Source organism: Mustela lutreola, chromosome 15 (genome assembly GCF_030435805.1).
Source record: "Mustela lutreola isolate mMusLut2 chromosome 15, mMusLut2.pri, whole genome shotgun sequence".
NCBI classification, from domain to species: Eukaryota; Metazoa; Chordata; class Mammalia; order Carnivora; family Mustelidae; genus Mustela; species Mustela lutreola.
The window spans coordinates 48,473,629-48,487,343 of record NC_081304.1 but is presented as its reverse complement, the minus strand read 5'-3'; the positions used below and the strand labels follow the sequence as shown (position 1 = coordinate 48,487,343).

General features: G+C 60.9%; 2 protein-coding genes across 7 annotated transcripts in view; one reads left to right on the top strand and one right to left on the bottom strand.

Moving 5' to 3' along the window:
- The window catches only part of LLGL1 (LLGL scribble cell polarity complex component 1), a 17,002-nt gene extending 16,212 nt beyond the window's left edge, over positions 1 to 790 (top strand). For all 5 annotated transcript variants that reach the window (XM_059147459.1, XM_059147458.1, XM_059147463.1 and 2 more), the window contains one exon: positions 158 to 790. The gene's annotated coding sequence lies outside the window, so the exon portion shown is untranslated. The remainder of the gene's footprint in view (positions 1 to 157) is intronic.
- Positions 750 to 13,715, bottom strand: FLII (FLII actin remodeling protein). 2 transcript variants are annotated; one of them, XM_059147456.1, is made up of 30 exons: positions 13,566 to 13,715; positions 11,867 to 11,977; positions 11,479 to 11,550; positions 10,215 to 10,295; positions 9,806 to 9,891; positions 9,522 to 9,683; positions 9,212 to 9,315; positions 8,637 to 8,812; positions 8,384 to 8,541; positions 7,664 to 7,748; positions 7,116 to 7,263; positions 6,795 to 6,931; positions 6,382 to 6,594; positions 5,919 to 6,098; positions 5,162 to 5,244; positions 4,951 to 5,025; positions 4,622 to 4,705; positions 4,348 to 4,519; positions 3,693 to 3,797; positions 3,412 to 3,603; positions 3,087 to 3,275; positions 2,834 to 2,973; positions 2,502 to 2,748; positions 2,208 to 2,362; positions 2,059 to 2,119; positions 1,843 to 1,971; positions 1,654 to 1,760; positions 1,452 to 1,557; positions 1,292 to 1,357; positions 750 to 1,204 (listed from the first exon to the last, which is right to left on the bottom strand). In XM_059147456.1, exons 1-30 carry the CDS (start codon positions 13,626 to 13,628, stop codon positions 1,070 to 1,072), a joined length of 3,822 nt encoding a protein of 1,273 aa, XP_059003439.1. In that variant the 5' UTR covers positions 13,629 to 13,715; the 3' UTR covers positions 750 to 1,069. The 2 variants fall into 2 exon arrangements, with proteins under 2 accessions (XP_059003439.1, XP_059003440.1); XM_059147457.1 differs by having other exon boundaries at positions 6,795 to 6,928.

Below are 13,715 nucleotides of genomic sequence, written 5' to 3'. Positions count from 1 at the left end.
GGCCAGATGTGCGCAGTGCTCCGGCTCAGCAAGCCTGCCTCCAGCTGTCACTGCAGGTCTGGGGGGGTGCAGTCAGCGTGGTGGCCCCTGCAGCTGGGCTGTCGGCCGCTCTGGGGCTCTTTGCCTTTCTCTGAGCCCTCTTCTCTTCCTTTACCAGGAAGGCCAAAACTATGTGGCTCCCAACTGCCCTGCTCCGAGCTGGCATCCAGGACTCCCTGGGCCCTTTGCCTAGACCCACATCTGCTAACCTGTGGCCTCCACCAGGACCTGCCTGCCCGACCCCGGGGCGGTGCGGGACTGTGGGCCTAGGGCTCAGCCCTGAGCCTCTGGGGCAGATTCGCAGCAGCCCCTCCTATGGGCACCTGTTGGCCAGCTGCCATGGGGAGAAGACAGCTGGGGCTGGCAAGCCTACACCACCTCCCATCAACATACCGTCCTTCCCCAACCCCTTTGCAAAGAGTATTTTTCTAACGCCTGTGCTGGGCTGGACGGGCATTTCTAAAACTATTTTGGTACTTGCTCCTGGGTCAGCACCCACCTCCACCCCCCAGTCTGTGCACGAGTGCGTGTGTGTGTGTGACCGCGTGATTGGGGTCTAGTTAGAGGTGTGTGTATGTGTGTGTACACGTGTGTGTGTACGTGTTGGGAGGGGGGTCAGTCAGGATGGGTTTCCCTGTAGATTGTACCTTGGGGTTTTTTTTCTTGTCATTTTGTTAAGATTAGCGCTGTTTTAATATTAAAAATACTGATTTTTAATATTGAAAATAAAAGCATTTAATATCTCTTAAAAGGCAACCACACTGCTTTCTCTGTGGTAGGGAGGGGGCATCACACAATAGCTCTCCCCAGAGGGACTCCAGCTGCCCAGACCCCTGAGGGCCTGGGTCGGGGCGTCCCCCCTGGTGCTGCTCAGGCTGTGCAGCTGGGGACCGTGGCACTGGGGGCCGGGTGGCCAAATAGGGGCTGCCACCTGCGCACAGCCTCTGCCACTGGCAGTGGACGGATGGGCCACCCTGGCCCCGAGCTCGGGGCTGCGATGGGGGTGCTACAGATGGGGGCGCTTGCTGTCCTAGGCCAGAGGCTTGCGGAAAGTGCTCCAGGCGTGGAAGCAGCGGGTGAAGGCATGCTGCTCGTTGCCCTTGCGGACCAGGCGCAGGCGGCGTGGCTGCTCATGCTCTTTGGATCGCATGTGCTGGATGTACACCTGGCCGGCCGGACAGGGCATGAGCTGGGGGCAGTCCTCGCAGATGCCCCCCTACCCGGGCTTAGCCCTCCCCACCAGCTGGCTCACCTGGCAGGCCTTCAGACTCAGTTTGATCTCCACCTGGCTTGTTTGGGTCCCCACCCACATGTAGACCTGTAGGGACAGTAGGGCAGGGGGTCTCAGCTTCCCACCTAGCAGTGGGTGGGCCCCCTGGGCAGCCGGATCAGCGGGAGAGGAGGGTCTGCACCTCTTGACCATTGTCCAGCAGCATGATATCGTCATCCGCCAGGTCGTCCTGACAGAAGTCTGAGCACTTCTCTGTTACCGCAAAGTAGCCCTTCTCGTTGGAGCACCTGCAGGTCAAGGGTCAGGGAGAGGCTGTGAGGGTGGCAGGCACAGCCAGCCCCGGGGGGAAGCTGGGGGTTGTGGGGTCTGGGTCCCAGCCTCACCGGAAGAGCCTGGTGTGCTTCATGTACTCGGCGTCGTCATCGTAGGCCTTCTGGGCCCCGATGCCCACCCAAAAGAAGTTCTCGGGCTCCTCACCCTCATTGATGACCTGTGGGAAAGGGTCTGTCTGGCCCAGGGCTCGGGTCTGCTCCCATAGGACTACCTGCGTGCCCACCACTTGCCCCTGTCACCTGCTTGCTGTAGGAGGCGTCAAACATGGTGTTCAGGATATCTTCTGCCAGCTTGGCCTCATCTGGGTCTGATGCCCGGCCCACCCACGCGTACACGATGCCCTGGTTGTCCTCGCTCTCAAAGGGAACCTGAGAAGTGTGCAGGGGAGTTCAAGTTGGGGCCAGCCCACAACCCATGACCCTGCTCCACAGTCCCCGCCACACCCACAATCCCACCTTGAGGATGAAGCAGAACTCGGAGTTGAGGAGGCTGGAGTCAGTGTTGATCTGGATGCACCTGCGGGGTGGGAGGTGTCAGCGAGGGGTCCCTGCTGCCCACTGACCCCCGCCTGCCCACCACACGCGCCCTCCCCCCAGCCAGGCACCGGGTGCAGAGGGCGCTGCCATTGGTGCGAATCTGGTAGAGGCTGGGCTGCTGGGCAGCCTGAGCCACCTTCCTCTTGCCTCGATGGATGATGAACTTTCTCTTGAAATGGGACAGGAACTTGGGGTTCTCCTGCTGCTGTGTCATGCGTACCACCTGGAGGTGTGGAAGCATTAGGGGCAGCTCCCTGGACACCACCTCCACCCCCCCACCCCTGCCACGCCTCCCCAGTCTTTGCCTGCCTACAGAGGCTATGGGGGCACGGCCTGGAGCAGGTAGGGGCGTGCAGGCACACCTCTAGTTTGCCAGGGAAGAGGCTCTCGAACTTCTTCTGCAGGCTGAAGGTGAAGGTGAGCCAGCCCATGTTGGAGGCCTCCCGGCCCTGCCAGAAGTACACGATACACTGGAAGTCCTCCTCAGGCTGCTTCTCCTCCGCCTCAGCCGCTGCCTCCTCGCCTTCTTTGCCCTCAGCTCCCGCTTTTTCCTCTTCCTTCTCTTCCTTCTTCTCCTCCTCCTCCTCGTACTCCACAGGGACCCAGTACCTGGGGGGTCAGAAGACGGTGAGCGGGGATGGGGCTCGCACCCCTAGCATCCACGGAGGAGCCAGGTGGCGCGCCGAGGCAGCACCTGCAGAGGAAGACGTAGCAGTCCTGCGTGTAGAAGTGGCCGAACTCCTCCTCTGGCAGCCTCGCGAACTTCTTGCCCTCCAGCACGAAGCCCTCCATGCCATCCAGGTCCTCATTCCACTCCTCCATCAGCTGCTCCGCCTGCATGGGGCAGCAGCGAGTCACGGGGCAGCCCCCCCCCACCCCAGAGCCCCTTCCCACTGCCGCAGGGTCCTGCCCTGGGCCAGTCCGCCCCGCCCCCGGCCCACCCCCACCTCTGCCAACGCCATGGGCGGCTGCCGCGGCAGAAACAGTGCGGTGAGGTCAGCCTTCATCTGATCTTTCTTCTCCGCGTCGCGCTTCACCTTCCCGGTGAGTCCCGGGCCCTGCAGCACAGACTCCGCATTGCGCGTGTAGTCTACCGTCAACACGTCGTCCCAGTTCTTGAACTTGGCCTTGAACACCTGCCAAGCATGGATAAAACTCAAGCTGGCCGGGAGGCTTGGGGGCGGGGCCTCACCGTGGAAGGGCGGGGCCTGGCTGGGCCGAGGGGTGGCTCCCAGGGGCCATGGCCTGTGCCAGCTCGGCTGGACTCCGCACCTGCGCCTCGGTACCCTCCAGGCTGCGGCTGACCGTGGCGTGGCGCGGCCTGTGCAACATCCCGCACAGCTCCTGGCCCAGCTTGAGGGCGGCGGCGCGCACCAGGCGCGGGGATTTGCGGCCCAGCCAGATGAACACGTCGGACCAACAGTCCAGGATGTATACGCAGCGCGTGTCCAGCAGGCTCTGCAGCTGCAGGGCAAAGGCTGGAGGTCACAGCCCACACCGGGCCACCAGCGAGAGATCCCGGCCCTGCACCCTCTGCCCTCCATGTGTCTCACCAGTCGCATCTTGGGCAGCAGTTCCACCTTGGGACGGGTCTTATGTTCCACGGAGAGCTTGTAGTTGATCTGAGGCAGCTCCAGATAGCCCAGGCCAAGGCCCACCTGGCAGCAGGAAGGGGTGGGCGTGGCAGGGGTGAGCTCCGGAATACAGGAGCCCCACCCCCAGCAACCCCCTGCTTTGAAGTCCAGCCCTTTCCCTGCTGTGGGAGCTCAGGACCAGGGCCTGCTCCTCTTCCGACCTGTTTCCTCCCTCCACTAATGTTTGAAGGACATTCTATCAGTGGAAGGGCTTTTAAATGATGCCTTCCCTGCCTGCCCTCTCCTGTCCTTATTGTCATTCCCAATTCTCTGTCTTCTTGCTCGCTACACCCCTAGGGGCTTCCTATCACCTTGAGAATCAAGGCCAGGTTCTCAGGCCTGGCACCCAGGCACGCTGCAGCTTCCCTCTTCCGCCCCACCTTCCTGGAAATGCACAGTCTAACACTACTTCTCCTGGCCTCACTCAGAGCCAGCCTCCTGATCTTTGCTCTGACTATTTCCTGCCCAGAAAGCAGCACCCTCTCCCCACCAAAGTCCAGATGAAGACCACAGCCACCATCATGGTGCCAGCGGAGGAAGTCAGGCCAGCACTGCCTCCCGCACCACGGCTCACCTTATACAGCTTGGGCTGAGGTGGCCAGAAGTCATCCGGCACGTGCTTCTTGATCTCGGAGGGCTCCCCGCCCAGCACCTCCCAGAACTCTGGGGGCTCCTGACCTTGCACCAGCAGTGTGATCTCTGCCTTCCCTTTCCGCTCGTTCTTGTTAATTTTCTCCGCAAAAAGCCTTGTGGGGGGAGTGGGAATATGCAAAGCCTTTAGTGAGTCCCATGTCCCTTCTTAGGTGACAATCTGTCTTTGCAGAAAATACCCCACTGTGTCCTCATACCTGGCCTTGGTAGTGCTACTCAGTGTGGCCTGGGTCCCCCGCCACACGTAAATGTCCAGCCCTCGATCCAGCAGGAAAACAAACCTGGGCAGGAGGGGCAGGAGGAACAGTGATGGACAGGGACAGCGATTGCCCTCATGCCCTTGACCCTGGCCCAAATCCCTCATTATGGGGTTTCATGCCTTACTGGTCCTGCCAAGCTCAATGAGACAGGGGTTAAAAGGGTTTCTGAAGGTCTTTTTTTGTTTTTCTAGAACCCAAAACTGCTCCCCACTAATGGGGAGGGAGTGTGGGCTCAATTACTCCCCCTGGAGGCATGGGTGGCCTACCTTGGGTCCAGAGAGGACCCCTTGAGAGGCACGGGCTCCAACTTGATGTTCTTTTTCCCATAGACACGGTACATCCTGGGGGCCAGAGCAAGAGTGACTGGGGAGGGGGCCGGGGAGGGGCACAAATGGGCCGATTCAGCCCTAACACCCTCTGGCCCCATCCTTCCCACTGGAGTGCAGGCCAGCGCCAGCCACGCCCACACCCCCTCACCTGGTGATGTAGTGTGTGTCCTCCACAGTGTAGAAGCCGCTGGCTGTTCCACCCTCGATGTAGGAGATGTCATTGTCAAACACCTGTGTGTGTGAGGGTGCGGGCCTTCATCACTGAGCCACCCCTTCCCCCACCAGACACCTCCCACCCCCGTCAGAGGGCAGAGCTGTCTACAGGTGCCTCACGAGCTATATATCCGGGATGAAGGTAGGGTAAAAAAAGGAATAAGATCTGTGTCTATAAACAAACACGTTAGAGCGTTAGGATGGGTAAAAATATGTGTTTGCTGGTGTTAAGGTTTAGGAATGCACAGCATGCTTAGATACGCCTGCATCGGGCACAGGACCAAGCAGATTTATGCAAGAGGGCAAGGGGTGAATCAGGGTAGAATCTTGGGTGGATGGGTGTCTACATACGAACAGCTGGCCGAGAAGACAGCACAGCTCGCTCACCCTACTCTGACTCAGGGTCCAGCCCTGGGCCCGCCTTCTTGGTGTCCAGCCGGCAGCCCCACCCCCTCGGTACTATAGCCCCAGCTCCCCATCTCTCTCTCGGCTCCCCCTAGCCCAGGCTCCCCACCTTTGGCGGCATCTAGCCCTCCTGACCCTGCTGTCTGTCTGCCTGAGGTCTCAACAACCCCCTACCTTTGCGCTCAGCACTGTGAGCAGAGTTCTTCACCCCGCCCACCAGCCCCGCCCCAGCCCTTGCCCACGCCCATTCTCCCACCCCACCCTGGGCCTTCCCCTCCCACAGGCACCTGCAAGAACTCCTCGCTCTCTTCGCCCATCTCCTCCCGCACAGTGCGGCACTCAGCACCCAGGTAGTTGCGCAGGTTCACGGCGTGGATGGCAGAGCAAGCTTTCTTGTCCAGAGTGGCCTCCCCGCCGATCCAGTAGTAGATCTCCCAGTTCAGAGAGCCACTGTCATCCAGAAAAGTCTGGGGGCAGGGCACAGGCCAAGTCAGGCCTTGCCATGGGGTCCTGGCTTCCTGGCTCACCCCCAGAGTCCTCTGTAGCTGCCACAGACTGCCCCGCCCTGGGAGGGTGGGGGTGATGCACTGATGCACCCTGGCCTGGGCCATCACCATCCTGCCCCCTGTGCAAAGTCCTCTCTCTCCCACCTTCCCTCAGTGAACAAGAGAGTGGAGCTACAGACTCGGGGTCATCTGAAATAAGGTTTCTGGGGGTCCCACAGCCCACGCCAACATGCCCAACCCTCACCTTGAGCACAATGTAGCAATCAGCCTCATAGAACTTGCCATGGAAGGCCTCCTCCACCAGCACAGGCACGAAGTTCTCGATTTGCCAGATGGTCAGACCAGGCAGCTGGCCCACGTCCTCCGTGAAGAACTCAGAGTAGTCAAGGCGTGGCTTCTCCAGGCCCTGGTCCCAGCGCCGTGCCTTGCCCCCAGGGGCTCGGGCATCAATACTCTCCTGGGGTCACAGTCAAAGGCATGGCTTGCCTTTATACAGCCACTCAGTCTCGCCTCTTTATTTGCTACCCACCTCAGGACCTTTGCACAGGCTATTCTTGCTACTCAGGACCCACTCTCCCTCTTGGCCTAGGTTGCACAGCCTGTTTTAAGCAGAGCCCAGGATCACTTGCTCCTGTCCCAGCCCCTGGCCTGGCTTACCTCCTGCTTTTTGTTCTTCTCCTGGGCCACATCCGACATGCCCTTCAGCACCTGCTTAGCCTGGTCATCCTGGGCTGAGTCCTTGCGCCTCCGGAGCCGCATCTTGCGAGCCAGGGGGTCCTTGGGCCCGCTTCCTGCTTAGTGGGGGAGTAAACGGCTGGACACTAGCTGGGCCCAGCCCCTCGGGCATACAGGCAACCAGGGGCCAACCCGATGCACAGGGATCCAGAAGCCATGTATGTCCCACCCAATGTACAGATGGGTAAGCTGAGGTCCGGAGAAGCACCCCCTTGGCATCCCGGCCAGACCTGCTCTGCTTACCAGCTGCTGCTGCTGCCACTGTGGCAGGTGAGGCCCCTGCCAGCCGCAGCTGGTTCTGCAGCGAGAAGTCGATGTTGTACCACTCAGCAGCGCGGTCCGCAGGCTTGGGAGGCATGACCAGGCTGGGGTTCTCCCGCACGTCCAGGACCTGCCTCGCAGGATGAGGCAGAGGGGGCAATGAGCTTGAGATCTACCTCGCAGTCATGCTGGCCCGACTTTCTGGATCTTGGCAGCCAGGGGCCTGGGCTTGCATCCCAGCTCCACGGCTGGCCCTCTGGGCTCTGCTTTTCCTATCTATTGAGTGAGACCTTGCAGGCTGGCCGCGGGGCTTAGAGGATGCTGTCACGCACAGCATGGACACCGGGGTATGGTTTGCCCTCTTTCTGTGGCACTGTCACCACCTCCAGGGGCCTCTGCCAGATCCACACCCCCCTCCTCAACTGCAGTGACACCGCCTTGTTTGGTTTTTCCCTGAGGGGCCATTGTCACCTCCATCCTCCCCCTCAGGCCCCTCCTCCCACTCCGCAGCAGCCCTGGCCTGCCCGGACCTCGATCTCCGTCAGGAAGTGGATGGCCTCTGGGAGGGTCACCAGGCGGTTCTTGTTCAGGACAAGTTTCCTCAGCTTTGTGCACCTGTGTGGACAGAGCCAGAGCCTCAGGGAAGTGACAAAGTGTGGGGACAGACAAGGAGACCTCCAGTCTTGGAGATGGGGGACCAGGGAGGGCCAGAGGAGCTGACAGCCCAGCTAGCGAAGACACCAATGGGTTTAAAGTAGCTGCACATGGAGGGAGAGGCCGTGCAGCTAGAACAGGGTGCCCGCACAGCTGAGCGGCTGGAAAGGACTTTCAGTGACTGCTATGGAACAGCACTTTTCAGAGTGGCCTTCTGCAGAAATAAAGACCCCTGGGTATGAACCACAGGATGCTAAAACACGTATTCTATCCTCAGATTAACTTGGAAGCCGCTGAAAGGCTCTCTGTTCTGAGTCCTGACGAGGCCAAGCTAGCGGGCACTGTCACCACTAGAGGGAGCTGTACATGGTGCCGTGTCCCAAACTCTCATGGACAGGGAGGCCCTCCCCTGCCAGTGTCCTCCCACACTGTGCTATGGTGCACCCACATTGGGAATCACTGGCACAGGACTGTGTGGGCTTCCTCCCTAAAGACAAATTAACCCATCCGTTTTGCATGCTGTGCAGCAGGCGTAGGGTGGGCTCTGGCTGAGATGCTGGGGTCTTCTGTCCCCCTGCCCCCACTCGCCCTAGTACCTGCACAGGCTCTCAGGGATCAGCTCCAGGTTGTTGTTGGCGGCCATGAACTCCTCTAGGCTGGTCAGCTTGCCGATGCCCGAGGGCAGCCCGTCGAAATCCAGCTTGTTGGAGTTCAGGTACAGCTTCTTCAGCTTGGTGAGCTTGCAAATGGCGGACTGGAGAGGTGAGCCGGGCATGGGTTAGGGGGGTCAGGGGCAGGAGACAGGGCAGCTCAGCAGCCTTCCCTCTCCCACCCCAGGCCTGCACGTACGGGCAGCGAGGTGAGCTGGTTGCGGGACAGGTTTAAGGTTTCCAGGTGCACCCACTGGTCGATGCACAGGGACAGCTCAGTGATCTGGTTGCTGCTGAGGTTGAGACGGCGCAGGCTGGGGAGGGTGTACAGGCACTCGGGCACCCGCGTCAAGTCATTGCAGGACAGGTCCACATCTGGGGTGTGAGGGTGGGGCACATCACCAGGGGCCCCGTGGCCAGCTCCAGGGGCAGAAGCCCCAACGTGAGCCCCACCTCTGCCCGCTCCAGGCTCTGTGGTCTTGAGCAAGTGACTTAATCTCTTTAAGCCTTGGTTTCTCTGTTTGGGAAAACCCATACACGGGGGGTTGAGGGGGGTTGGTGGGGGGGCGGTGGGGGTCATCTAGGCATCAAGCCAGTGCTTGTAACTTGGAGTTAGCACTAGTTGTCACAGTAATGAAAAAAATGATCATAATGTAACTGTGTACTTTTCCCTCTGGGAGGTGGCCAAGAAAGCAGGGTCAGTGCCTTCCTGCATCAGGAAGCCGGGGACCTGAAGGGGCCAGAGCCTGCGGAGACCACCCAGGGACTGCCCACCTGCGAGGTTGCTCAGGCCCTCCAGGCTGGTAGGGAGGTTGCTCTGGGTGCGCTGCGTGTTCCTCAGGTGCAGGGTCTGTAGGGCCGTCAGAGCCGGAAGCTGCCTGCAGGGAGAGAGCACGGGGCTGAGTGGGGCTGAGAAGCCCAGGTCAGGGGCAGCTGTGGTGTGGGAAGGGGGCTGGGGGACAGAACACCGAACTGAGGTAGGGCCTGACGCTTTGGAAGGATGGGGTCTGCCCCCATTGGAGGGGTGAGGGTGGGGTGGGGCCGGGGCGGGCTCTGCAGGGGTGTGATGTGCGAAGGCACCCACCGGAGCTGTGCGTGCAGCAGCGGGTTCCCGTTGAGCACGAGTGTCTGCAGGTGCACCAGGCGGCGCATCTGTGGGGGCAAGCTCTCTAGGCGGTTCTCACTGAGGTCCAGGTACAGTAGGTCGGTGAGGTTGATGAAGAGCTGGTTGGGGATGGTGTCGATGCTGCGGGCAGGTAGGAGTGAGGCAGGCAGAAGGCGTCAGTGCAAGGTGCACAGCTCCAGGCCCAGCGCACCCAATGGGCCACAGTCGTCCTCCCCCCACCCACCCCTGCCGCTGACCGGTACCTGTTGTGGCTGAGGTTCAGCACCAGCATGTTCTTGGCGTTCTCCAGCTCCCGCGGGCACTCCGTCAGCTGGTTGTAGCTCAAGTCCTGGGCAGAAGTGGAACAGCCAAGCGAGGGGTCTCAGGCCCAGTGCCACCCTGCTGGGCCTCTGCCAGCCTTGGGGATCAGGAAGAGCACTGAGCAAGGAGTGGATGAGGGGGTTTCAGAGCCAAAGGGAGGCAGTTGGGACCCTGGGAGAAAGGGTGCCTGGGTTAGGGCTCTGACGCTGTGAGTGGGCTCCGGCAAGGCACTCTACACCTCAGTTTCTCCATCTGTAAAATGGTTTACCAGGGGCTGCAGGGACCACTCTAATAGATGAGGACGGTCTCATGGACCAGCACAGAGGCCAGGTGGGAGGGGAAACCACTGACCAGAACTGAGAGGTCGTCCAGCTTGAAGATGTCATCGGGGACGCCGGAATTCTTCAGGCTGTTAGCTCGAGCCACAATGGCCTGGGAAGAAACCACAAGAGTCTGTGATTTCCAGCTTCCACCCCCAGGAAGCAGCAGAGAGATCAAGGAAGGACAGCACCTTGGGAAACCCACCAGAGGCCCAAGTGCTGTCCCCACCTGGCCTTTGCTCATAGTCCCTCCACCTGGCGAGCTCTTCCTGGCCTCCTGACGAGCTCCTATCAACACCTCAAAGCCCAGTTCACGTGTGTCCCAGAGCCCAGTATGGGGCCCTCAGGGAGCCTGAGGAAGAGCTTCCCCATTCCTGAGGCCTAGATAAGGGAGTAGCTCTGAGGCAAAGGTTCTAGGACAGAGAGAGAGGGGTGGACCATAGTGAACTCAGAGTGTGGACCGAGAGCAAGTCTGTTTTGTATCCTGTCAGGACTAAAACCTCAGAAAGTCTGAAGGGGAGAGAGGACAGGCCACAGGATGATGCCACGACCGTAAGCACCAATGGGGCTGCTGCCACCTTTCCCTCCACCACAGCGTCTGTGTAGGACCACACTGCGGCTTCGTAGCTGTCACCAGCTAAACCCTCCCCAGAACGTGGAAGGAACTTGTCCAAGGTTACACAGCCAGGAAGCAGCGGGGTCCAGATCTGAACTCAGGCCGCCCTAGTCCAGAGGCTGTGCTTTTAACACCTGAGGGCTCTGGCCTTGGATGGGAACAACCCTCACCCAGGCCCAAAAGGTCTAGACGGGCCCGAAGTTCTGGAATGTCAGAGGCTCCGAGGGGCGATAGGACCACCCTGACTACTTTTTGTCAAGGCCAAACCCCACCCTACTCCAGTTCTCCCACTGCATGGCTGCGTGACCTCAGCCTCGGTCAAGTGACCTCGGGCAAGTGACCTGGCTCTCTGGCCAAGCATCTTCATCTGTGATCTTGGTGAAGGTCAGGATTATATGGAATCAACCAGGAGGAAGAGTTGGAACCATGCTCGGCTGGTATCAAATGTTCTTATGACACTTGTCTAAAAGCGGGTGGGAGTTTGGGTTTTTTACCTTTTTTCTCCATGCACTACTGACCATGGGGCATCATGGTATCCCTTCGCCTTTAGAAACAGGCACGAGAATCTGACATTGGACAGGCAGCGGGGCTGGTCCACATGGGGTCTGGACCTGCCCTCACACCACCCACTGGACTCCGGCCCCCACTCCCGGGCTCGACGGCCCATCTCAGCACTCACCCTCAGCGACGGCAGGCTGGACAGCTCCCCATGAAGCGTAGTCAGGTTGTTGTGGCTCACGGACAAGTGCTCCTGGGCCAGGACAAGGGAGCAGAGGCTCAGCACTGTGGGTAGGGCGCCTACGGAATCCCCATCCACCACCAAAACCTTGTACCACCCAGGGGGCCCTCAGCCACACAGGCCTAGACCACCATCTGCAGCCCCCTTCCCCCACACAGCCCGTCTTTTCTTGCACATCTCCTGGGACAGGGTGCTCACTCCCTTCCTGCCGGCTCTTGTTCATGGTTGTCAGCGTCTTCCTCTAGGTCATTTCCCTTCTGCGCTGGCTCTGCCCACTTGGCCCAGCCCCATCCCTAGGGTCCCTCCCTGACTGCCCAAAGCCCCTTACCAGCTTCTGCAGGGCGGCCAACTCCTCTGGCAGGTAGCAGAGGCCCGTGCGGTTCAGCTTCAGCCACCGCAGACTGGTCATGGCCTTGACATTCTCAGGAAAGTAGCCTCCCTGGGAGGGTGGGTATTATGATGAGACTGGTCTGGGCGAGGGGTTTTCCTGCTCTACCACCCTTAGTGGCCCCCACGCCCATGGGAGCCTTTGGAGGACAACAGAGTCACCTCTCACCAGCTCCCTGGACAGGCCACCTCACTACTCTGTGCCTCAACCTCATCAACGGAATAGGGCGAATAAAAGCCCCCCATGCCGAAAGTGTGAGGACAGACTAACAATCATGACGGCTGTTGGCCTAAAATCTCTTGTTGGATTCTGACCCCTGAATGGGCCAGGATGGAACTGGCTTGTCCCCAGCTCGGGTCAAATACCTCTGCCTGCCATTCCAGGCCCTCGCTAGGCCACCTAAGATGGGGGTACCCCCGAGCTTCCACCAAGGCCGTGCCTATGCCCCCACCTGGCCATCAGCATACAAGCCGTTCTTGGCAAGGTCCAAGCCCATGTGAGGCCCCAGGTCCCCACCCGCACAGGTACAGCCTCGTACATACCCTCATGAACACCTTCAAATGCCTGCTGCGGTACCCCCAGCCCTTAAGGGCAGGCGATCTCATGCCTCTGAGGCCTTTGGCCAGTGTCCCCAGCCCCCTACAGCCACATTCCAACCTGGTGACTCAAGACTCAGGCGAGGTCAGTAAGAGGTCAGTGAGACCCCAGGTGAGGACGGTGGGGATGGGGGCAGAGAAAAGTGGCATGTGCACATGTGGGTAAATGCAGGAAGGCCCCACTTGCCTCTTCAGCAGTGGCCCAACCAAACCCCAAGGAAAGCCTGGGCCCCCCCACACCTGCAGACCCAGGCTGACCCTCCCTGTATTGGGCCAGCTCTCACTTCCACTTCTGCCCAGCCTGCTCTGGTCACCAGCACTGTTCACCTCATTCCTGCCCCTCTAGAACCGTCTCCTCGACCAGCTGCCTGTAGGCTGGGATCCAGTTCCCGGTGGCCCTCCTCTATCAGTTCCTACCACCTGCCAGAGGCCTCACACCTGCTGGACGGTCTCCACACCAACTAACCCATGCCCACAGCAGGGCTACTTGATTGCCCCTTCACCGGATGAGAAAACCCAGGCTCTGAGAGGGGAAGTGACTTGCCCAAGACCACACAGGATGGAGTGGCGGTGGCAAGGACGGGGCGGTGATGAGTGCGCTTCAGACCCGCCCCCGTCAGCCCGGTAGCAAAGCCGGCCATGAGTCAGGGCCTGGCCTGGGCGTGTGACCTCAGAGGGGCGGGGACGCAGGGCCGGGGAGGCGGGAGCAGAAGCTCGCAGACCCCCAGGCCACTCTCCCGCCCGGGTGGGGCCCAGACCCCCGGAGTGGAACTCTGGGTGGGGGGCCCCAGCTCTGCCCACTCCCTGGCGTGTCTCCGCCCGGCCCTGGCCGGCCCCGGTCTTCCCGTGCGGGCCCGGAGCGGAGCCACTGGGGTCTGTTCCCGGCGGGGTCGCGAGCGCCGGGAGGAGCCGCACCCCGCGCCGTCCGCGGTTCGGGGCTGCGCAGGGCCCGGAGGCTGGCGGGACAGGAAGCGGAGACCGGCGCGGGCCAAAGCGGAAGAGGTGGCCTGGAGGGAGGTCGGCCCCACGCCTGGCCGGCTCACCTTGAAGTCGTTGCCGCTGAGGTCCACGCCGCGGACGAACGGCAGCACTCCGGTGGCCTCCATGGCGCCGCTCTCGCTGCGGGGTCGGACAGGGCGCTGGGGGCGGTGGGGCGAGGCGCGGGCTGGGCCAACGCCGGCCCCGCCCCTTTA